The sequence below is a fragment of the Pholis gunnellus genome (genome assembly GCF_910591455.1).
Source record: "Pholis gunnellus genome assembly, chromosome: 8".
Taxonomy (NCBI): domain Eukaryota; kingdom Metazoa; phylum Chordata; class Actinopteri; order Perciformes; family Pholidae; genus Pholis; species Pholis gunnellus.
Genome location: NC_136534.1, coordinates 21,374,038 through 21,397,468, shown reverse-complemented (window position 1 = coordinate 21,397,468; position 23,431 = coordinate 21,374,038). Strand labels below are relative to the sequence as shown.

At 43.3% G+C, this 23,431-nt stretch overlaps 2 protein-coding genes across 7 annotated transcripts; one reads left to right on the top strand and one right to left on the bottom strand.

The window, feature by feature from the left end:
* Positions 1 to 821: 821 nt before the first annotated feature.
* On the bottom strand, positions 822 to 12,762 carry LOC306699461 (uncharacterized protein). 2 transcript variants are annotated; one of them, XM_079164085.1, is made up of 9 exons: positions 12,619 to 12,762; positions 12,375 to 12,432; positions 8,667 to 9,017; positions 7,271 to 7,537; positions 5,851 to 6,138; positions 5,380 to 5,493; positions 5,072 to 5,136; positions 3,008 to 4,909; positions 822 to 2,578 (listed from the first exon to the last, which is right to left on the bottom strand). In XM_079164085.1, the coding sequence occupies exons 2-9, from the start codon at positions 12,412 to 12,414 to the stop codon at positions 2,549 to 2,551; spliced, it is 3,057 nt and encodes a 1,018-aa protein (XP_079020211.1). In that variant the 5' UTR covers positions 12,415 to 12,432; positions 12,619 to 12,762; the 3' UTR covers positions 822 to 2,548. The 2 variants fall into 2 exon arrangements, with proteins under 2 accessions (XP_079020211.1, XP_079020212.1); XM_079164086.1 differs by lacking the exon at positions 12,619 to 12,762 and having other exon boundaries at positions 12,375 to 12,560.
* Positions 12,763 to 12,807: 45 nt separating this feature from the next.
* LOC306699458 (uncharacterized protein) lies at positions 12,808 to 20,441 on the top strand. 5 transcript variants are annotated; one of them, XR_013767167.1, is made up of 7 exons: positions 14,756 to 15,032; positions 15,519 to 15,578; positions 16,118 to 16,483; positions 17,933 to 18,172; positions 19,480 to 19,539; positions 19,677 to 19,776; positions 20,073 to 20,101. XR_013767167.1 is itself a non-coding variant. In XM_079164079.1 (6 exons), the coding sequence occupies exons 2-6, from the start codon at positions 15,527 to 15,529 to the stop codon at positions 20,131 to 20,133; spliced, it is 819 nt and encodes a 272-aa protein (XP_079020205.1). In that variant the 5' UTR covers positions 12,808 to 12,830; positions 15,519 to 15,526; the 3' UTR covers positions 20,134 to 20,441. The 5 variants fall into 5 exon arrangements, 4 of the variants coding, with proteins under 4 accessions (XP_079020205.1, XP_079020204.1, XP_079020203.1 ...); XM_079164079.1 differs by lacking the exons at positions 14,756 to 15,032; positions 19,480 to 19,539 and adding an exon at positions 12,808 to 12,830 and having other exon boundaries at positions 20,073 to 20,441; XM_079164078.1 differs by lacking the exon at positions 19,480 to 19,539 and having other exon boundaries at positions 15,522 to 15,578; positions 20,073 to 20,441.
* Positions 20,442 to 23,431: the final 2,990 nt, after the last annotated feature.

Genomic DNA, 23,431 nt, shown 5'->3' with positions numbered 1-23,431 from the left:
AGGGTCTTGTAATTCACTTCACTTGAAAAACGGCAGGAACAGTATTTTGTAAAACTGCTCCAAACTTTTCATAAATCACAGCTTTCATCTGGAGCCGGTGTAGGCAATGCCGCAACCTTTTCTAGCACCAGGTACTCAAATGCACTCCATCTCCACTCATTACGGTGCTAGACTACCGTGAAGTGTCTCCAATAGTGAGCAGCAGGACTGTTCATCAGAGGTGACGTACAAGTGGGAGCAGGGGATTGGGAGACTGATGATGCTGTGATCCAAACACACGCTCTGCACCTCCACAACAAGCCAGAGGAACAGATTCATCTGAGGAGAATCAACAACAGCGCTCGGCGTACACAGGCACCATGCATAATTAGCACTATAGACACAGTGAGCAGGAATATGCTCAGACTGCAAACAGCTCTGTGATTCAGAGGAGCACCAGAATAAATAGATGTTTTACTCTCAACATGCACAAGGAGGTGTTTTGTACTGAAAATCAAAAGATCCCCATGTTTGGGAGAATGTGCTGTGTTTTGAAAGTAGAGGTAAAATAAAGTGATGATTGTGCATTGCGCTGTGAATAGTCTACACAAATGACTTCAACTGTGGTGGAAATATAACAATGCGCCGAAGTTGAGTGAACAGTTTGAGCAGTAGACTTCACCCAAGTTCTACAAAAACTTTATTACTATTGAGAAAATATGATTTTGGAACAATTCCTGTACAAATCCTTTCCTGAGGAGCAAAGATACTGAAACACCGTGCTTGCAGCTTCTCACATGAATATTCAACATCTGTATTAACTATGTACAAGCATTCCTTTTTCTGAAAAACAGCACTATTTTTCAAGGCAGTAAAGTAAATCTCAGGCTCCAGATGTTTGGTTGGATCTGCCAGATGTGCTGTGTATTTATTCATGTCGGTTTTCAAATGTGGATGTTCAGTTTATGTCTTTTGATTTAAAGGATGAGGCATTATTGTCAAAAAGTTCCCCAAAAAGATTTTAATTTTTTTTAAAAAACAACTAAACAACTGCATACGTTTGACATCCGTTCTCTGCTTGTGGTTCTCGGCACATTTATTGCCAAGATATAAATCTTGAGAAAAAAAAACAGGTTGCAAATAACTAGTTTCGTTTTCATAAAAGGCAAAGTAATTTCCTGCAACAGCTGGACACTGTAGCTTTTTCGTAAAATGTGACTCTCACAGCAGTAGATAGTGCATACGTTGTGGACTATTTTCCGCTGGGGAGTAATACACATTTGGTGCTGGTGTGAATTTACAGCAGCAGGATAGCGTATGTGCGTCTCCAATAAACTACAGAGCTCATGTTTATGGTAATAATAATGTCACCCAGAGCAAATGTGTAGCTCACTGATGTGTTTTTATTGGACAACAATGGAGCTCTATGGCACAGAGGAATGAGATATATGTCACTTGTTTGTAGGATCAGTTCATTCAGGATTTGTTGACAATAATAAACATAAAGGTTATAACCAGTTTTATCCCTGAAAATCAATAACAATGGCATTGACATAAATTGGTGCAACAATCACAAGACAAAATAAAGCACAAACATTATAAATCAATAAATACTGAATTTGTAAAAGTAATAACGGCATCCCATTGTATAAAATGTGCTGTCCATGACCCAGTACAGACAGAACATTGTGCTTTTTCAGCAGAAAGTCTTTGTGCTGACCTCATTCATGCAAGGGTGTGATTATTTTCCCCAAGTCATTTAAAGCATTAAATTAATAAGCACCCATCCATTTGTTGGATACCCCTTCATAGTTAGCTGAGCATTACTTCTGAGCGCCACTGAGGCGAATCTGCTTAATTGAGAAGTGTCATAAGAGGCATCTGTAAACACAAGGGGCAAAATAAATAGTTCCATGTACATTAAAAGACCACCACTATGTCCAATTTCTTCCTCTATAATTGTCACCGTCACCCAGGGGCCAATTCCCTTCTCACTTACTCCCCGTCACGTGAAACACACATGTTCACCTCAAGTTTTGTCAAGGTAGTGTTAAGTTTTGATGATGAATGGATGATGGGAGGCGAGCTTGGTCTAGAGCTATGGATCACTGAACTTGTCTACTCTGAGCAGGCTCTCGGCAAAGTCTGATGCATGACCAGTGCTTCAGAAGACAAAATAGTACAATACATGTGGGTCGAGTGCGTGTTTGGCGAGAGGGGTTGTTGATGGGGGAGCATTTCTTTGAAACATCCTCCAGTATCACCATGTAACTTATTTAATCATGCACATTTAGCCTCCTTCCTTGAGATAATTTTATCACTTATTTCTAGGAAAGTAAGATTCTATTCCAAAAAGGTTACATTTTTATCATCCCCATAGGAGACACGTTCATATTCTAAAAAAACGGACTGTATGACTGAGTACCAGTGTGTGGCAGCGTTTCGGAGAGCGGAACCTTGTGCAGTCAGTCTTGCTTGGTGGTACATTGGATCACGTCTGTCAGCTGTTTGTTTGCGTCAGTAGATGCATGCGAGACAGTTGTAGAGTGTAGTCTGCTGACATCTGTCATCATCTTGGTCTCTCTCTGGGACCCTGATGCTGGAAAGACACAACAAGCCCTTCATTGCCAACATGTCACGCAGAAGAAGAGGCAGAACCTCCGACACACAATGCTACTTTAAAAAAAAAAAAATGCCACAGTGTCACAAACACTAAATACATTTTTATGGCACCAAGAAGACTGCCAATCGTAAAAATGCAACATCCATTTACAAGTGCCGTCAAGCATTCCTCAAGAAACTCACACTGCTGACAAAAGCATAAACTGTTGAGGTGACACTGCAGGTATAGAGACGGTCCGACACACACGCATAATGATACGCATAATGATACGCATGAAGCATGACATGATACGACAGCCTGAAGTGCACATCTGGGAGAGAACCGTGTGCTGGAAATCTGTAATATCAATAAACATATGGCTACTGTGGGCTGCAGTTTCAAAACACTACGCGGTGTCTCACTCACCTGCTGCGGCTGGGTGAAGTGGGAGGGGTGCCTGTGGCCATGAGCATGGGCATGCCTTTGTCCGCCATTTCCAGGATGGTGGTGATGGTTGGAGGGCCGCTGTTGAACCGGTATGTTAACAGGAGGTCTGGGGGGCTGAAGACCTCTAGTTGGGGATTTGTGCTGCTTCTTGGGGAGGGTCTGGAACTGTGCGAGGGGCATAACAGGGGGAGGAGTCGGCGCGTGCTGAGCCGCAGCAGCAGCAGCAACACGAGCCGGCGGTCCGGGATGAAGCAGAGCAGCCTGGGTCTGTTGTTTCCGATTCCGAAATGTTTGAGCCTTCTCAGTGTGGGCTGTAAGTGCAGCCTGGGTTAGGTTACTGGGATTACGCTGGGCCGAGGAGTGTGGGGCTGGAGCGGTGCCTCCTTGGCGAGGCTGATTGGCACCATTTGTGACCGGATGTGCATGTCTGCCCGGGCCTTGTGGGGGTGTTTGGATCTGCACTGTTCTCTGTTGCTGGGCCATGTGTGCCTGTGGAAGGTGATTAGGATCAGCCAAAGCTCTTGAATCTGCACCCCGCGGTGCAGTCGGTCCCGGTTGTGTCACCGGTCCTTGTGGCAGGGCAGAGCGGCCTACAGAGGCCTGCTGGCTTATGAGAGGCAGTGCCTGGGGGTTATTGTTGTGTGGGGCTTCCTGCCTAGGGGCGGTCTGGCTACCAGACGAACCTCTGATGTCTCGCTGAGCGCCCTTCCTTTGTGTGTGGCCACTTCTCTGTGTGTGGTGTTCAGCCTCAAGCTGTGTTACACTGCGACTGTTTGGGCCTTGAAGATCAGCTGAGCGACTCCGTGTCCGTCTGTCCTCCGCCGACGGTGCATCATGTCTGGGTGCAGCTCTGCTCCGGGAAGTGGTTTGGCTCTGAAGTCGAGGCTGGGATCGGTTTGGCGTTCTTGCCGCTTGTATGGGAGGATGGGTAGTGTAGTCTGTATAGTCAGAAGTGTACTCCGGTGACGTCTGTCCTCTTTGAAGCGTGCCGCTGGGATACGCTGGTGTCGCTCTGAGAAAATCCCATGAGTTTCTATTGGACGGCCGATGAGGCTCTGGCTCCTGCTGGTAGGTCTCTGTGTTGGCGTTTCGCTGAGGAGGGTACGCTGGTGTCCCTCTGAGGAGATCCCAAAAGTTTCTATTGGACGGCCGACGAGGCTCTGGCTCCTGCTGGTACGTCTGCGTGTTGGCATTTTGCTGAGGAGCGTTATTACTGTTATAATGTGTGTATCCAGTCGGGACTAGTCCAGGCTGATCTTGGTGACCGGCTTCTATGGCACTAGGATAGGACTGCCCACTTTGCATTCTGGGATTTGATTGCCCTGTATGCGTCATGTTTTGTTGAGTTTGTGAAGCGTTATAATTGGTTGTGTTGGTAAGCGGAAATGAGTTGTCTCCCTGAGTCTGCTGACTAGTGTTTGGGTATGAGCTAAGGTTGACATGAATGGTGGGTACTTGTGCATTGTTGTTGTTTTGCTGGGGAGTGTTAAGGCTGACATGGACCGCCGGCGGCTGGGCGCCGCCCTGGTTAGTGCCAGTCTGTATGACAATGTTGGGATTTTGTTGCTGTGTGTTCGGGAGTGCGTTTACATTCTGAGCATCAGTGTGTGTGAAAGCCCGGTTGTCAATGCCATTGTGTGGGTATGAATTGGCGTTCTGAGAGGCATTGTGTAGGAGTCCATTTGTGTGGGTGCGACCGTTGTGTTGGTGTGTGTCGGAGTTAAGAAGCCCGTTCAGCGGCAGCGTCTGTGGGTTGCCACGACTTTCACGCGGGGCTGTGTACGAACGGTCAGGGTGGTGGGCGTGCGTGTTCAAGTGATAGAGGGGGGGATGGGGACCTTGGCCCAAATCCCTTGCACCATTAGGTAGTGGATCTGGAGGCTTAATGGGAGAAGGTGAAAAATGACGGGGAGGGAGAGCAGAGACAGCACAAGAAAGATGGAATGAGAAGGTTAATTTGAGAAAAGCCCTTCAGCACCATCACATGGACAAGATAAAGTCAAAATCAATGGTGAATCATATGTAAACTATACTGTGGCTTACTATAGGCCTGGGAGTTGGGTTGGTCTTCTGCACAAGCTCAGCAGTATCACTTTGTCTCTGTTGTGCTGTAATAATAGAAATAACAAAAAGAAATCACTGTGGTGCAATAAAACGTGGCTGAGCTATTTCGTTACGTATAAATGGAAATAGAGAACATCAAAAAGTCTTTAACAAAGTGTTTGATTCAGCGTGGCATACAATAAAATAATGGACAAACAAAATGTCCATGATCACGCACGCACACACACACGCACACACACACACACACACACACACACACACACACACACACACACATACACACTTACCCCGCCTCCTTCGCAGGAGGAAGACAATGAGCACGATGAGGAGCACGATGATTAGGATCAGCAGCAAACAGCCAATCACAATCCCCACCACTTCCCCTACATCCAGACATGTGGCTGGAATAAAAAGAATGGTGTCAAAGGGGGAGAATTAATAAAGATAATGAGTCTGGAGCCCAGACAGACAAGAGGACGAAAAGAGAAAAAAAAACGATAGAGGAGAGGAGGGGAAGATTCTTAAAACAAATTATGAAGAAATGGCAGCGAGAGAGACAAAGAAATGAAAATAAACGGAGGAGAGCGCGCGTGTGTGAAAGTCACTGAATGACTTTGACCACATTCTCACCAGATCAATCTCCAGGATATTTTCTGTCTCTCTCTCTCTCCTGTCGTGAAGACAGATCCGGGAACAGAGTCCAAAACCAACCGTCATTACCATCAGTCACACAGAGGTCAGCGTGCACCATAACTCACCAACGATTGCCAAGTCTGTCCTTTGCTGCGACGTGGCACCGGTGAGGCCGTTTCTGGCCGTGCAGACGTACGGTCCGCTCTCATCCGTCGAGAAAGTCTGAAGGCTGAGCACCCCGCTGTCCGGCTGGCCGGTGGCAACCGCCTGCCCGTCACGTTGCCACGAGAAGAGGGCAGGGGGCAGAGAGTCAGACAAGCAGGTGAGACGCACAATCTGTCCCGCCAACACATCCCCTCTGCCGACACACTCTTTCGGGGAGACCTTGGTCAGCACTGGGGTGTCAGGGCCATCTGTTATGTTGTGGAGGACATCGTTATCAGCATCGAAAACGTTATACGAGCAATGAAAAGAGTTTTACAAAAAAAGGGAATAACTTGACATTTTGGGAATTATACAACTTGAAGGTTTTACATTTCAGTTTTTGTTCAGATAAAACAAACGAGAATTAACATGATAAATAATGAGCTTTGGAGGTGTCGACAAGCAGATTATCTTTGGACAGAGTCAGGTTTCTGCTTCCGGTCTTCATGCTAAGCTAACCTAACTGGCTGCTGGTTACAGCTTCATATATATATATATAAAACGGACAAAAATGAGTGGTTTGCATCTTCTGGTCCAACTCTTTCCAACAAACGGAATGAGTGCATTTTTCCGAAAATCAACAAAAAAAAAATGTCAACAGCAATTCTGGTATTCAATAAATAGTTCATGTAATTCATCTTGCAAAAGGCCAAATATTTGCAGATTCTTGCTTCTCAAATGTGAGGATGCAGCTTTTTTTTCACATTGTTGTTAATCATCTTTAAACGTGCCACCTTCGCGTCGTCTGTCACTATTCTCTCATAATTCAGAGAATGAGCAATTAAGAAATGAATCGATGAAAATAATTTAGTTGCACTGGCCTGCTTTACCGTCTATTTTACCCTAAAGGGGACCATCATTTTCTAAATGAACATCATGCTGCATTGAAGAAGACTTGAAACCAGCTATTGAGACCATAAACTCATGTTTACAATGTTTACTGAGGTAATAAATCAAGCGATAAGTAGGGACATTTTCTCATAGACTTCTAAACAATCAGACTTCTCTTTGCAACCAGAGGAGTCGCTCGCTGATGGTCATTAGAAAGAATCCAAGTTTAAGGCACTTCCTTCATGGCTTCACTTTTCAAACCCGAGGCTTGCTGCCTGTATGCTGTTGGGGTGATTGGGTGTGTTGGGATATTAGTGTGAGACTGTCACATCAGAATTTTAAACCGTGATCGAGACAAAGCTGAAAGCAGCACAACAAGCTTATGGAAGAACGTCCTATGCAATCCAGGACACTGTGAGCAGTGCAATGTAGATAGAGTAGATAAGCTACTGTTGTTTGCAGTGGCTACAGCAGATTAGCTGCCACTTGTCTCGATCGGCGCAAACTCACAGTAAACAGTGAGGCTCTGTGTGGCAGTTTGGGCGCTGACAAGGTTGCTGACGGTACACGTGTACTCCCCGGCATCCCCCCGCCTGGCTGGGTTGATGACCAGAGAGCCAGCTGAGATGGTGATCCTGGCGTCGGCGACGATGGCTGCGCCTCCTTTGCCCCACTGGACCGTAACATCCGTCCCACCAGTCCACGTACAACTCAGAGACACATTTCTCGCCTCTACCGCCACTGAGGGGACCAACAGACTGACCCCAGCCACTGCATCTACAGGGAGAATAAAAGAAGGTTTTACCAAACAGCTGCAAAAGCAGAATTGCCCAGATAAGGTTTTCTAAATAGGGCACGATTACTGTAGGTACAGAGACATGAGAGTATGAGAGAGCTCATTTCAAAAGTTGGAGTGACAGAACAATAGAGGGCAGCTTTATGTTTCTGTTGAGGATAATTTGTTGTAATCAAAGAAAGTGAGAGCTGAGAAGGGACAGGATTCAGATAGAGGCACAGATGGCGCATAAGGGGGCAGACGGTGTGAGTGGTAGCCGAGATGCCTCTTGGCGGGCAGCCTAAGTTAAATAATTGGAGAGGGAGAAGAGGGGGGCGTGCAGACGTGGAAGGCTGTGACTAAGAGAGAACCGCAGCAGCAACTGCAAAAACAAACCCGAGCAGCTACCAAATGGCTCTAATCACTTGCACTTTCTGCCTGCGACTCAGCAGAAGCATTTTATATTTTAGGATTTCACTCGTACAAATTACGAGCGAGTAGGCGGTTGGGAGTCGTGCTCAAGGACGCAGATGTGCCGTGACATGAACTACCTGCTGTGAGTTTGGGGGATGTGACCTTTCAGCAATTACGGGCTCGTGTTTCGAACAATTTAGTCACCCTGACACCCTACGAGCGCTGGTGGTAAGAGGAATGAGAAGGACTGTGACGTCATCAGTGTGGGCTGATGACTGAAAATGAAAAGGGAATGTTCAGGCTTCATAACAGTACTGAATGTAAATGAATGCAAATTCCACTACTGTATGTAAATGTGACGCCACATATTTAGACGGCTACAATATCAAACATCTAAGAGCATGAGCGCTGCATATCAAATGGCTTTTATTAGCATAAAGCCCTGAGCCACTAGCGTCATCCCCTCCTCCTCTTTCATTAATTTTACCTTGCCTTCTATGGGTCACTAATTTCATTATACCTCCCAGACTAATTCTCTTACTCCCCAAATCCTCCCTCTTCTCTCTTTACTCCCTTCAGTTCCTCCTTAACATTATCGCTTCCCTCGAAACCATCCTCGACCACACACTTCACCCCCCCCCCCCCCCCACACCTTTCCCTTCGCCTCTTCTTCTCCTCTCTTAAATTCAGTCACAGGCACACTTCTTTATCTCTTACCAAACACCCTCAGCTGTATCGATCTGGAGTTAGATGTCAGACCTGTTGTACCGGTGGGGGTCAGCTCCAACGTGAATTGCCCCGAATCTCGGAGCTGGGCGCCTCGGATTCGGAGCTGGGTGACGGTGATGGTGGCCCTGCCCACGAACTGGGTCCCCAGGATAATCACTGGGCCAGCTTCGGACCACTGACCCACAGTGACTCCTCCTTGGTACTGCCATGTCAAGGAAAAAACCGGGGTCACCGTCAGCACCGTGAACACGATCTCAGCACCGGTTCGAACCAGCACCGGGTCGGGCTGGAACTGGAACTCTATCTGGTTCTGAGCCAGCACATTGGCAGAAAGGAGGACTAGAAAGAAAATAAAAGAACCAGTGGTGGAATTTTACTAAGTGCATTTACTCAAGTACTATACGTAATTTGGAGCTACTTGTACTTTACTCTAGTATTTCCATTTCATCATATACTGTAAGAAGAAGTGTCTGCAGTACAAGCCTCCATTAGTGGACGGGATATGAGGCAAACACAAAAAAGTACACATCAAATAAATGTTTTCAAAAATATTTTTGATTCACTTCACTTGTAGACGCATTGTCCATCTATGAATACAGTCTATACTGTACTTCTACTGCACCACGTTTCAGAAGGAAATACTGACAGCTATGCTCACTCCTTATGCTTTGCAGATTCATATATTAAATTAAAAAAAGGTAGAAGCTTACAAAATACAATGTATTGTTAGATACAAACCAGTGTTTCCCCAAATATGTTGAGTTGTGACCCTTTATTATCAGCTTCACCGAAGAGTGAGTTATCATCGAAACTTCTCAGATGGTTTCATTTGCATTTAGCAGTTTTTTCAAAACATTATTAGGAGTCTACAGCCTCGCTAGAGACATATGAGCCTGTATGTTGGCACAGAGGTACTGTATATTCTCATGGTACGTAGGTATAGTGTTCATCATGTTCATCAACTTGGTTCAGCACATTAGCATTCTAACATTTGATGATTAGCTTTAAAACGCAGAGTACACCCGAGATTGATGGGACTTTGCAGGTGTTTTGGTCATAAACCAAGGGATCACCAAAGGTCATCCTGGGGGAAGCATATGGAGGACGAACCAACCAACGTACAGACAGACTTCTGTACTTTTACTGTGAATTTCAAAGCAGGGCTTTTACTTGTAATAGAGTATTTTCAAATTGATGCATTGGTACTTTTACTTAAGCAGCGGATGTGAATGCTTCTTTCACCACTACAGAGGGCAAAAATCTATAGATACACACAGACTGGGCTCAGGGGGCAAAAACCTATTAGTAAGGTACACACTCTATTCTGCCTCGCAGATCTCACACCATGTTTTTTGGATTGTAAGTGATCCCAAGCTAAACATCTATTTTGTGTTTTTGTCGGGCTGACTTAAACTAAGCCGTGTTGAAATCACATTTGCTGTCTCTCCTCAAGAATCAGCGGTGCGTAGGCAATTTTTCTTTGTTGTAAAGAACCAAAGATTTTACAGGCATTGAACTATTGTATGCTGTTTGTAGTCTGTGTGTGACTGAAGATGGGAAGAAAATCTGTGTTTTTGTATTTTATGCTGCCAGTCCTCCCCCTTGTTTGTGTTTTCTTTTACAAACTCAGGCTGAATTCTCAATGCAGGTTTTACTGGCACACAAAGCTACCACGCAGGAACGCTCTGGCCAACGGATTATCGTGAATCAAATCAATATGGTCCTGATCCTTCTCACTGGACGGCCTTCTGACGGCTTTCACAGGGGAGCAGAGTATAACACGACCAGCCAACAGCGAGATGGAGTGCGTTCAGGTTCCCACACAGAGTTGTTAAAGACGTCAGGAGTGTTTTGGTGCCAGATTACAAATATCACCGGCCTTGTTGCTTTATCAGCAGAGACAGAAAGATAAAGAGACACGCGTCAGAAGGGAGAAACCTCCAATGAGTGACAGTGTTGTTGGATTGTTTTTACAAGAGCAATTCAAAAGAAGTTGTAAGTATGACTGTAAGAGTGAAACATTAATATGGAACTATGGAATTGCTTTATTCATTCAATATGTACCTTGAATGAACAGTGGCAGAGAGCCCAGCAGCCATGCCAACAACTGTGTTGAACTGATGATAAACCACAGAGATTAACTGGTAGGTGGTGGGTCGAAATGTTCATTCTAACAACCTATGTCCTACATTAATCCCAAACTGACTGCTGGGTCTGAAAATGTAAAATAAATCCCTTCTTGTGCACCAAAACACGTTTACCCCGGGCGTTCAGAATAGAAAAGGCAAAAGAAAGCTGTTATGAACTGTGTCAGTTGAATTTCAATTTTGAATCGCAGACAGACAGCAGCAAAGTTAATATTTAACTCTATGAAAATGTTGCCGATCATTACTTTAATTATTATCGTTCATGCCTGAACAACAGTCCTTAGTTAATCGACAAATTAAAATATCATTTACATTCCTGGTAATAATTTTCTGTGCTCATCTTGCAGCACAAATACCTAAAGTTGATCATTTTTATGCTTCCAACACTGTATTATACCCGAGTAGGGAGTTATAATCTGTAATCACCACAATGGATACTTTACCCATTTGGTGCACATTATCTTTGCAAACTTACAACGCAGTGCACTTCAAAAAAGGTAAGGCTGGCATCATTCTATAATGTTGTTATTGTCAACAAATCCCATTAAAAAAACAAAAACCAGCAATGTGTCAATCTGTTTCTCCATACTTCCGTTTGTAGCACCAGCCCCCTTTGTTCTCATGTTGCAAACCTCTACAAACTGCTGAAATACATTTCTTCAGGGGTAATTTCCAACAGCTGGCCACTGTGTTTTAAACAAACAGGAATAAATGGTGCATCTGTTTAATTTCATCTGCGGAGTAACATTGGGTGCTCGTGTGTTATTTACAGCAGAATGACGGCACATGACAGATTCACAATTAGTGGCTCGCGTGTGTTTTTAAATGTTTTTTTGGATAAAGATACATCAGCTGTAGACACACAGACATCACATTTAGTATGTTTTTGGTCATCTTTATGGGATTTGGTGGCAATAATGAAAACATAGATCATCACCAGCTTTATTCTTTAAATTGACCATGTTGTGCGAATGACAAGACCACTCTTCCAATCTATGTGGCCTATTACAATGATTACAAAAATATTTTGAAGCAGTAAACGTTTATGTAATTTTGCTGATTTTCATTATTTTGCCACAAAGTTGTTACATGCAAAGTCATATTAACCAATAGCCAAGTATCGGTGTTGGCCCATTGTTCATGCATGAGCAACAACTACGTATCAATACGGTCTGTAATCAAAAACTGCAGCCCTGCCCATCCCTAATGGCATACAAATATAGAAACAATGACCGCCGATACTCACTCTGAATCATCACAACACTTCAGATCTACCAGTTTGGGAGGAGGCCCTGAAGGCATCACGTCACTCAGCAGTCAGTGCACAAACGGGAATGCAGCCGCGCAGGTTTACGAGCGGTTAAGACGAGCTTTGTGTTTGAAATGCAATTGTTTTTTTAAGCGTGCTTGGAATACCACATCGTCCCCTCCCCGGCCTGTTTCTTTTTTCCCACAGAAGAGACAACCGATATTCTCCTTTTGAGACTTTTGAGAGCTTGTTTGGAGCAGAAGGAGAGAAAAAAAACCTGTCAGTGAAAGTTGTTTTTACCTGCCAGCGACAGACTGAGAAGCAGCAAAGGTTGTCTCATGTCTTCAGTCAGGCCGGTCTGCAGAGAGATGAGGCTCTTTTAATGTGCAAAATAACTTTTGTTTGATATGTTAAGCAGTTCTGTTGCCTGTACAGATAATTACTGTACTATATGCTATTCAATTTCGATTATACCTGACAAAAACAAACATCAAAATAGTATCTCCTGAGCTGCGATAAGAGGAGTTAGCTGTAGGAAACTTACCAAAGAATTTTCCCCCTGCCTTCATGTTCATTTTTGTGCTGAAATAATAATCTGTGTGGGTTTGTGCTCCCGAATTTATGAGTCTACTTCCTGTTTCTCCACCATTACCTGCAGAGACGCACCTGTTCTCTTAAAGGGCCCGCAGCCTGCGATAGCGCTGCAGCAGAATCACCAGTGGTGGGAAGTGCTCATGTAGCAAGTACATTTGTGAGGTACGTTAATTTTCAAAAGGGAAAATATTGTACGTTCTATTCCACTAGATCTATTTTAGAGCTGAAGTTGCAGACTTCATTTAAAGTTAATTTACAGACTTTGAAATGTAACACTTTAAAACATATGATGGACTCAACAAAACGCAATGCATTGTTGTAGAACAAACAGGAAACAACCTCCAGGTTATGAAAAGTGAAGCCAATGCGGAAGTGCCATGAACTTGCATTCTTTCTAATAGCCAGCAGGGGGCGACTCCTCTGGTTGCAAAAAGAAATCTGATTGTATAGAAGTCAATGAGAAAATGACTCTACTTCTCACTCGATTTATTACCTCAGTAAACATTGTGAAAATTAGTTTATGGTCTCAATCGCTAGTTTCAAGTCTTCTTTATTACAGCATGATGTTCATATTGTGAAATGTTAATAATAAACGATGAATCAGGGTATGCTTTAGGTTTAGGGCATGCCTACCTTGTAATTGACAGGTCGCTACCAGAGCATTATACAGTCTGTGTTTTTGTCTTCCAACTTTAACTCTTTCAGTGTTTTTCAGTTCGTGACAATTTAAAATCGGCTAAAAATGTCTTATCAGAGACAATAAAATAGAGTGCCACACTGATAGTAGTTATGCAAAGACCATCTCACTTTTCAGAGAATACAACTATTTTATTTTATAAACAGTGGTGATTTTCCTTTTGACTTACAAGTCACTTGAATGTCATTTTTATTTGCTGTGGTTACTATGAAGCGACATGAAATGATATGGGGTAATACTATTTTTATACATTCAATTAATTGCTCCATTTACTCCCTTGTGCAATGGTATGGATTAATGATCAATAGTGATGAGGTCTGCTGAAGAAAAAGAGGCTAATGTTGAGGACAAAGGGTTGATATTTTTCAGCTGATGTATTAGTGCCACCCACTGGTTAATTCCAGCAAACAGCACGCCTGTCAACAAAGAACTCAGTGGGAGGCACAGCTGTGATTCCCATGATTATTCATAAACCCTCTGCAAATACAAATGTATTTATAATCAGTTTTAAATCACTCGTTACATCTGTGCCCCAGGATGCGTTTCATGAAGAGAGAAAGTGCAACGCTAACCCCTGAATAACTGATGTCATTATGTTTCACTGCTCTCGTTGTGTAAAAGAGGCATAGCTGACAAAACGATCTCAAGTCTATTCAGAAGCTGTTCTGGAGCTTTCAATCATATTACATAATCCTGTTCGACAGATGTTTTTTTTTTATTTCTGAGAGTTCATGAAACCAGTTGAGCTATGAATTCAGATTTATAAAAGAATATGAGCATAATTTGAATGTGACTCCACTAAATCAGCATCTCATTTATGAAGCAGACTTTGTATTTAAGGGTTTTTCTTCTGAATAATCCCAGTGGAAGAAACATAAAATCATCAGGATTCCCACTTTACATGCTCAAAGGTGTTTCTCAGTTGCATGTGTGAGACAATTATTAAAAAAAAAAAGAAAATTAGAAGAATAGAGTAATCCATGTATTACTTCCTCTTTACAATCCAAAGCCGAGGCAACGTGTTGTGTCTGCGGGGCAAATAGTGTTCGTGCTGGATAAGAAGCCCGCAGTACAAAGCCTATTTTATCATGACTTCTAACATTGTCACTGGTTTCCCTTCAAAAGAATACCATTGCATTTATCTCGGTTTACAAACAGTGCAACAACAGTGGTGTGAAAATCCGAATCGAACGTGCTGTATTGTTGTGCGAGCATGTGTTTGGACACAGGTCAGAGGAGGACGGGGCAGGTTGAAATGAGGAGAGGGGGAAGTTCACTTAGTTGAAGCACAAAGGAGAAAAATGCCGATACTGTACAGGAAGTGGGCGAGGGAGAGGAAACTGCTTGAAAACAAGGTGACGCCTATACGTGACTAACTGACTGGACCAGACAGGGGGAGGAACAGCAGAGCAGAGAGGAGAAGACAGTCCTGCAGCATTTAGCTCCGCTCCTGCTTTGAAGTTGTTTGCAGCAACAGCCGCAGATCTAGAAACTGTCATCTTTAACTAGATTATATCTCACAATGCCATGGCAACTGCTCTGAAGATATTGTTTTATTTTGTTCCATAAATCTAGTCGCAGAGTGAATTGCGCTGCACCTTAACCTCAGAGAAAGTGAAGCGGAAGAGCTCTGGCTCGACTGTGTTGTTTGTCTCAATTTTGGAGAGGTAGGTGAATCCCACTCTGGGGCCTTTTGATGTGGATGACTTCAAGGTAAACAGCGAGGGGAAATCCAGGTTATATTTAATGCATGCAGGTTAGGGTTGTGTTCCTGCGCTGCTATCACTGCTTCCTCTCTCTGTGTGTGTGTGTTTTGCTGTCGACGCTGTGCTTGAGGGGGCTCATTTCAGTTTTGGCAATAGTCCCGTCCACATTCTGTTCCAAGTTCTGTCTGCAATGCCAGTACTGCTGTTCTCTGGGTACCGCACAAATAAATTAAGAGAAAAAGATTGCCCTTAACATTTTGAATTACTTTTTCTAACAGAGGGATGTGCTGCTTTAATTGCTTTCTTTGCTCTCATTTTAAAATTTGACATTTTCTCTTGAGGTGATGTTGTTATTCTTGCTGTGGTGGCAACCCTGCTGCAGAGGAAACGGTGTGCTGTTGCTGAGATCATGGACAAATTCCTCTCTCTGTTCTCTGTCTACATCAGCAGGTGTTATGGATCTACAGTATTTCCTGGGCTGGAAAGTTGCCCTGCTGCTTCTCTTGTGTAAGGCTTTTTGTTGGAACCACCGGCCGAATGATTCCTGTTTAAAAACCTGCACGAAACTACAGGAAGGAAAAAAAACAGTATTTCCAGCATTGCATCCTGATATTAGTGCCCAGAGCTGCATTATTTACATCTCCTTCATCCATTGCCTATCAAGTTAAGACCTGTGATTAATACTCCTTGGAGTGAATGCACAGACGCATACCAGGTCCACTGCAGTCTCGACACAGATTTTAAGATATTGATGTGGTTTGATGGATATCACATTAGGCATGGCTGTCATGCGCCATAAATCATCGCTTGACATTCTTTGACAGAAAGCAGCCATACATATTCATAAAGTGTGTGCTGGGGACAGAGATGAAGTATTAGATCATCGTTTGTTTTATTAGCTTCATATTCTGCCCAAGCAGTGAGCCAAAAGGTCAAAACCCGTTGAATATGAAACACTGTGGCTCACACCGGTCACCTGGATAGAAATATGAACTTGCATGCACCATTTAGATGCAACAACAATTGGTCTCAATCTCTGTCCTCAGTGCCACGTGGGCTCCAGTGTATGTCGGTGTACATCCTCAACGAGGAGCCTGTGCATGCAATGCCAGACTCCAGCCTGGTTCTGAAAGCCCGCATCGAGCACGGACCCCTGGAAGAGGTCTCCGCGGTAACCTGGGAACGGGAGCCCGAAACTGGAATCGCCCCCGAAAGAGTGACGCTGGCCAGCTGCCTTGGCAGAGGCCTCGAGTGTGCTGGCACGAGGCCAAATGTCCAGGTGAACGTGGAGCAGCAGGAGACGACACTTCAGATGAATGGATACAGCGGAGCGGAAAGCGGCGTGTACGCCGTGACTGTGACGGATCACAGAGGGGCCAAGACCACTGCACACTGCATCGTCAGGAATTATGGTACAGTGTGATACTCAGCATATGAGGGTAATCATGGTCAGGTACATTACAGATAGTGCTGAAACTATTAGTAGATTCATCAATTAGTCAATTGATGAAAATTCAAAAACATTTTTGTAGTCATTCACCATTTTTAAAGAGCAACTTGAGTTGGAGAATTATGCACGCAGTCACTTTATTACACTTTAAATTGATCATGGTCCAACTCTGCAGTGTTCACACTACACATAAGTTCCTCTCTCCAGTAATTCTGTCGGCTAGACCCTCTGCGACATCTGGTACAACATACCCTGAAGTACGAAGCAACCTCACTTTGAATGCATTTTGTTTCAAGCTGAAAGGGGAGTGTGATGTTTGATTTATACATCAAATGAAACAGACCAACATTTGAAGGTAACGGGTTCTCTAGACGATTTGCAGCTTTTCTCGTTTTAACGGCCTTTGTCGACAAAGCCATCACACCTCAAGCTCCATTTGGTAGCGTTCAATTATATTACATTTTCATTTTCTATATTGGCATAAAAATTGAGGTTCAAAGTTCATTTTTTGACATTTGAAACAACAATCCCTGTTAAATCCCTCTTTGGCTTATTTGACAGTTTCTCAGACAAAATAAGTAATTGAAAGACGACCAAATGGGCTTTGCATTTGTCCTCATTTTACGATATTTTGTGACTTAATTGAACCGTTGATTAATTGCAAAAATAAGCTGATAGCTGAATGAATAATGAAAATAATCATTAGTTGCAGCCCTCATTATAGATGATTGTGTCCTCCACAATCTATAAGCAAGAAGAAGGTCCTATGGATAGAAAGGATCCGTGTTAGGGTTGTTAGAGGTCGCCTTATAATTGTTAGAGTAATGACATGAAAGTAGAAATATTTTAAATGCTCATCAGCCGACGATGTCCCGGCCTTTCTAGTGTTGACTCAAACAATTACCAACTGTATAATGAATGTGTTTTAATTTCACGCCAGCAGGCAGTGTTTCTTTCCGATTGTGGATGTCTCATTTAATAATGAAACACTTGAAATTAAATGTGCCTATAGGCTTTGCTTGCTGGGTTTTCCTTTTGTGTCTGTGCTTCTAGATGAGTTTGGGTGGCATCGTAGCTTTCTCGTTTTCTGTCAACGCTTTCATGCTTTTAACTCTCATCTGTCTGCTCTAACAGTATCAATTCATCAGCTCCACTCCACATCTGCTCTCTCAGCTTCCAGGGCTTTCCATCATCCCATTCTCCGACATTATGCCGCACTCTCTGGTCTCATTATTGTCCATGAAACTGAGCCGGTTTCTCCTGACGGCATTAAACGTCTCTAATGATTCTTTGTCTGCAACCCTCTTGGACAGCCATGCGTCATTATTCTTCTTTTACAACAGAGAGAGTTTTTTTACCTCCATCCCTATCACCTCTTTTCACCCTCACCGTCTCTCATCCGTCTTTACAGAGGCAGTGCACCACGTCTCAGTCAGCGTCAACGTGTCTCACTCCTCGCTGGTTTGTGGCGAGGCCTGGGGGACGGAGCCCCGCTTCAGCTGGTTCTATGAGAGAGTCGCCATCACCAACGCTGCGGGGAGAGTCTCCAGAGATGGAACGACATTGTTTGTGACCAAGACTCCTATCTGCGGCCACTTCACCTGCACGGTCAGCAACAAGCTGGGCCACAGCTCTGCCACCTACACTGCAGGTACGAGTTGACACCACGTTGTTCGTCTGTCCTTCTACAACAAAGGAATGACACTTAGAAATGTAATTTATTTTCTTTTTCAGTGCTTGTGCACATACATTTGTTTATCTAGAGTGCCTACCAACCCACAAACTGTGAAATAAGATAACCCACGTCAGTTTTTTGTGGGCTGCCTGGATCCGAAAACATGTGATTTAAAAAGCCATTGAGATTTGGCTCCCCTTCCTAAGTCACATGCAGGCTTGTTAAAATATACCGCCCCCCATGTGAGTATCTTCACCCATGGCTTAAGAACTACTTTTGCGAAGCCAATCGGAGCACATGGGGCTTGTTTTGGAGGGGAGCTTAAAAGACACTGCACAAAACAGGCAGAATGAGGAAAATAAAGTGTTTTATGAACATTTAAGCATGTAAACAAGTTCTATTAGAAACCCAAAAGATCTATGAACCTGGAAATAAGCATAATATGTCCCCTTTAAATCTGCACTCATCAAAAGTTTTATATTAACAATGAAAAAAAGGTGATTAAATATGCAAAGAAAGAGCTCACTCATAGTGGCAAACCCCCAACTCTTCAGTTTCCATTCCATCCCATTACATTGTTTGGGTTTTACAGCCCACAACTATACCGTTTTGGTTCACTATCTTTCAGCAAAGACACCATTCACCACCTGTCCAACATGAAATGACAGACACACAAAGTATGCAGCTGATGAATATAGTGGAGCATTTAGCAGCTTAAGAGCCAATTATTTCCCTCAGGAGTTGGTTGAGACCAAAACAGAGCAATAAAACAGGAGAGTGAATCTTGGATTTACATTTACCAGGTGGCCAAAAACCACAACTGAATGAATGATTATGTTGCTGCGCGTCTGCTAGACGTGTGAATAGGAAACAGGATGCCATCCTTTTTTTTTTTTCAGTGTGATAACATGTCGATGTTGTGTTTACCGCCTGTTGAAAGGCTCCAAAGTACCATATTGAGGTGCTTACTTTACTTCAGTATTTCAGTTTTCTGGTACTTAAAACGCCACAAAATTCCAGATTAAAACATAGTTATTTGTTTAAGCCAGATGACTGGATGAGAAGGTGGCTGTGCAAATTTGACACATTTAAAGTCGGCTCACGGCGTTGTGTCATTCAGAAATCAGACTCCTTTATACCGTCTATCATGAGCCATATCCTCATTGCACTTTGTTCTGTGTATTGTATCACTGGTGATTGTTTCAGAGATAAAGGATTTTCCACAGTGCGATCAATAAATCACTAACGCCACTTCTCCTGCTCCTACCACTGTTGCTAAACAGGCGAAACAAATGCAATTCTTCCTATCTGCCAAGAGGCGTGATGATCCACAGACAGTCCAGGTATTTCAGGATACCTCCCGTTTAGTGATGTTACAGGCTTGTTGTAGACAACCTTTTTTGGCCTTTTAGGGCAGCCATGTCAGATGATGATTTTTTTTTTTCTCCCCCTCATTGGTTGTGTTTTTCCTGGCTGACAGCACCTTGCGGGACAGAGGGCAGAGGGACAACAGCAGCTGTATTGTGTCCTGTCCTCCTGCTGCTGCTGTTTGGAGGAGTGCTGGCGTTTCTGCTGTGGAGGTACAGTAATGCACACTGACACAGGCAGGCACAGACACAAATCTCATTTCAGGCTATGCTCTGATAATAAAGCCATACGCTGAGAGAAAATAACACACTGGTAGGCGCTGCTTTAAAAGGGACTTTAGTACAAGATGAAAACAGCAACATGCTACACAGCTAGCATCCTAAGTGACACACACGAGGCATGACAGGCCAGACTGTGTCTGCTGACATAACCATTGTCTGTGTACCAGAGCCGGCGTTCGGTTTGTCACTGTTGTTTGATCTGAATGGGAAACGTTGTTTCTTTACAGGCGACACAGGCACAGTAACAGAGGAGAGAGGCTGCACGAACATTTGGATGACACCATCTAAAAAGGAACAAAAGAGGAAAACGGTCTCGCAACGATTGTGAGACTGCAACTTCCTGTCCTGTAAGCAGTATGACCTTACACTGCATTGCAACAATGTGACGAGTGAACTGCTTGCTGCCAAGTGAAAGATATCTCAAAATGTATATTCAGCTTGAAGTGCCAGCAATGTCTTTACACTGCCTCCTGCTAGGCTGCACCTAACACTGTGTATTTAACAAAGTAATCATTTGTAAACCTGAATCAACTGTTCATTGTATTGAAATGTACCTTCTAATGATGCCTTCATAATAAAATCCCTTTACGGAATGTGTCAAGTCTCAGTGATTTACTAGTTATTTAAATCAATCTAAAAAAAAAAAATAGATTTAAAAAATGTTGGAAATGTGTTCCCAATTATCTTTTTTTCTGAACTACTATTAGATGTTGGATTTGTTTGACGCACTCATCTATTAAACACCCTTTCAACAAAAGTTTGACATTGGCAGTTGTGAAACTGCGAAAACAGCATTCGATAACAAATCCAATGATAGGGAGTAAAAATCTGAAAAAGATGAAGAGTAAGTATACAAAAGAATGGAAATATGAAACTGAAATGTGATTATTTCTTGCTATTTGGGTCATTTCTTTTCCAGTACTTTTTTGGTGAATCTTTAAAACACATCAAACTTAAATTCTTTACATTGATCAGTTGTTGAATATTTAGTCTTCAACTACAGCTCGGTTCCGCTCAAAATGTTCCAGACTCATTGTGGATTCAACGTCAGTGATTTGTCTTCTGGGATCCTCGTTCATTTATGTTTTGTTAAAGTGTTCTTGGTGCTCATCCAGAAACTGCAAGTTGTGTGTGAAAGATGACACTCTGAATAAACTCATCTACACTGGCAGTGTTAACTTTCACAGTGCACCCATCGCGCTACACAAGAAGTGAACTCTCTGACCTCCAGCAGTGTTATGGCTGCGCTGCGTGGACCATGTGGAGGACACGGGACCAGAGGAGCCGGAGGTGCAGGACACGTATCGGGCGTGGGAGGAAAAAGCAATTGAACATCTGCCATGAAAGTATAGGTGGGCCTCAGAGTTTTAGCCAAAGATCGTTTCTGTCTTCTATGATCGCAATTTGAAATATATCAAAAGAAAAGACGCTCCATTTGCAGCTACAAAAGTCTTCCATATTGCCAGAATGCAAGAATAGCAGAAACAGCTCCCTGAGGCTATATCCCAAGGTGAGAAAGACAATGATGAAATATTATGAAAACTAGTGATCGGTGTGGAATACTGAAGACAGCAGTTTAAGTTTATATGCAATTTAAATGCACCTATGTATAAAACAGCTTCATGCCACTCTAAAGTTGCAAATGCAGACAATATATCAAACACATCGTGTGCAGAATATCCCTCTAAAGAGCACTTTTGACAGTATAAGCGTTAAAGACGGGCAGAACACTTCTCAAATGGCTTCCTCACCCAGATTTGTGCCAAAGTCCCCCGTCATGAGCCCATTAGCACTGCTCCCATTGTATTGTTAGTCTACCCGGTGGCCCCTGGAGTTCTTGAGCCTCCCATCAGACTACAGAAGAGATGGAGGTGCAGGAGAGTCACATCCATCATGTGGAGCTGAACCTGCAAGCCATGGAGCCTCCGCTGAAACAGACACAAGTCGAATGTACAGAAAGCTCAATTGTTCCATTGTTTTTAGTAGCTCCAACTACTAAAAACACATCACTGGCCCACTACATTGCCATTGTAGTTTATTGTGAGTCAGTCCATCATACATCCTACTGTTGCAGAGCACCAAATCTGTAGCTGAGAGTAGCAAACAAACTCCTGAATATGGTTACGAACGAATAAAGATTTTTCAGTCAGAACAAATCGGCTATAGGGGCGCAGTGTCTGAAGTATTGAGGGAACTCATTGTTTTTTGTCTTTTCACGGGCTTTGCTGACAGAAATTTCAAGTCTACAACTGAACTGCTCTTCTCTCAAAGATTTTGTCAGTATTTCCCAAAAAGTAGCTGAATTATCTTTACTCCATGCCAGATTGGAATATACTGTAGCAGCCTAGACCAGCTGTCTGCAGAGAAAAAGGTCAAACATATCATGCAAGATTTTACTCCACTAAGCCGCTGTCATAACACAAATCTACTAGCAGCTCTGTGAGGCTGTACTTAGGCACAGTGGTGCTTTGAGCTAGACACTAACAAGAGCACGCTAACATGCGCACTACAACAACACTAACATGTTGAAGTTTAGCAGGCATTGATTCCCATCTAACCAAAACTAATCAAGTACAGCTGAGGCTGATGGTGTACAAAACTGACACTCTGACCCGATTATGGCACAAGATTAAAAAAAGTCACGGGAGATTCATCCTCGAGGCAGCATGAATGTCTGTACAAATTTTGACAGCAGATCAATTAAAAGTTCAGTCTGCACCAAACAGATGGGCCGCGGCTATAATGTGATATTAGCCAACTGTCTTGGTTTAGAAAAGACTGGAGTGGGTCCTTTATGCATTTGACATAACACCTCCATCAAAATGATATGTAAATAATCTAAACTGCAGACGCACTGCCAGACTCTGAGGACTGGCAGTAACTGAAAAATGTCTGGTAAGGACTAACTGTTTCAATGGTCCGTCATAATTCACACAGTCCATAGAATAGAAAAGACTGTCTGCTGATCCCTGACAGCTCAATATCATCTTGTCACCATCTCTGCTCTCAGGTCACACACACACACACACAATAGCTGATTCATACATTGAGTTTCCTGTGTGTGGGGTGCATTGTTCTCCGGGGCTGTAAAGAGCACTGCGCTGATTCACGGCGCATCCATGAGAAACATCAGCGGCCAGTCTTCCCTCCGTTGACCCCCAACTATTCAATGTCTTTGTGCATTCCAGCCATGCAACGCTTATCGCAGCTGCATTTCCTTGCCAGAACTATACATATTCATGTTCATAGAGATAGGGAGCAGTGAAAGGCTAACACAAAAAGGGAGAATGGGTGGTCTGGTGTGATTAGAGAAAAACGTGACCAGCTGTTACAGAGACTCACAGAAGGTAATTTCAGAAACTAAGCATGTCGTTATGAGTTTATTAGCTCTTTAAGCAATAACTCTGCATTTTGGGATTTCCTTTCCGAGATTTAGATGAGAAGATCAATTCCACTCTCATTACGATAAATATGAAGCTACCACAAGGATAAGATTAGCTTAGCAAAAAGGCTGGAAACAGGGGTTAACGTCAACTCTGCACATAACCTCTTGTAAAACCACAACCTTCACTTTATATTTTTGACA

Excerpts from the sequence above, each read along its gene's own strand:
- LOC306699461 (XM_079164085.1), bottom strand. The coding sequence starts at position 12,414 with ATGAGACAACCTTTGCTGCTTCTCAGTCTGTCGCTGGCAG. Across the intron at positions 7,538-8,666 it reads GATACAGCTGAGGGTGTTTG|ATGCAGTGGCTGGGGTCAGT; the intron begins GTAAGAGATAAA and ends TTCTCCCTGTAG. Across the intron at positions 5,137-5,379 it reads CCTCCTGCGAAGGAGGCGGG|CACAACAGAGACAAAGTGAT; the intron begins GTAAGTGTGTAT and ends CTATTATTACAG.
- LOC306699458 (XM_079164079.1), top strand. The coding sequence starts at position 15,527 with ATGGATCTACAGTATTTCCTGGGCTGGAAAGTTGCCCTGCTGCTTCTC. Across the intron at positions 15,579-16,117 it reads TGCCCTGCTGCTTCTCTTGT|TGCCACGTGGGCTCCAGTGT; the intron begins GTAAGGCTTTTT and ends CTCTGTCCTCAG. Across the intron at positions 16,484-17,932 it reads CTGCATCGTCAGGAATTATG|AGGCAGTGCACCACGTCTCA; the intron begins GTACAGTGTGAT and ends CCGTCTTTACAG.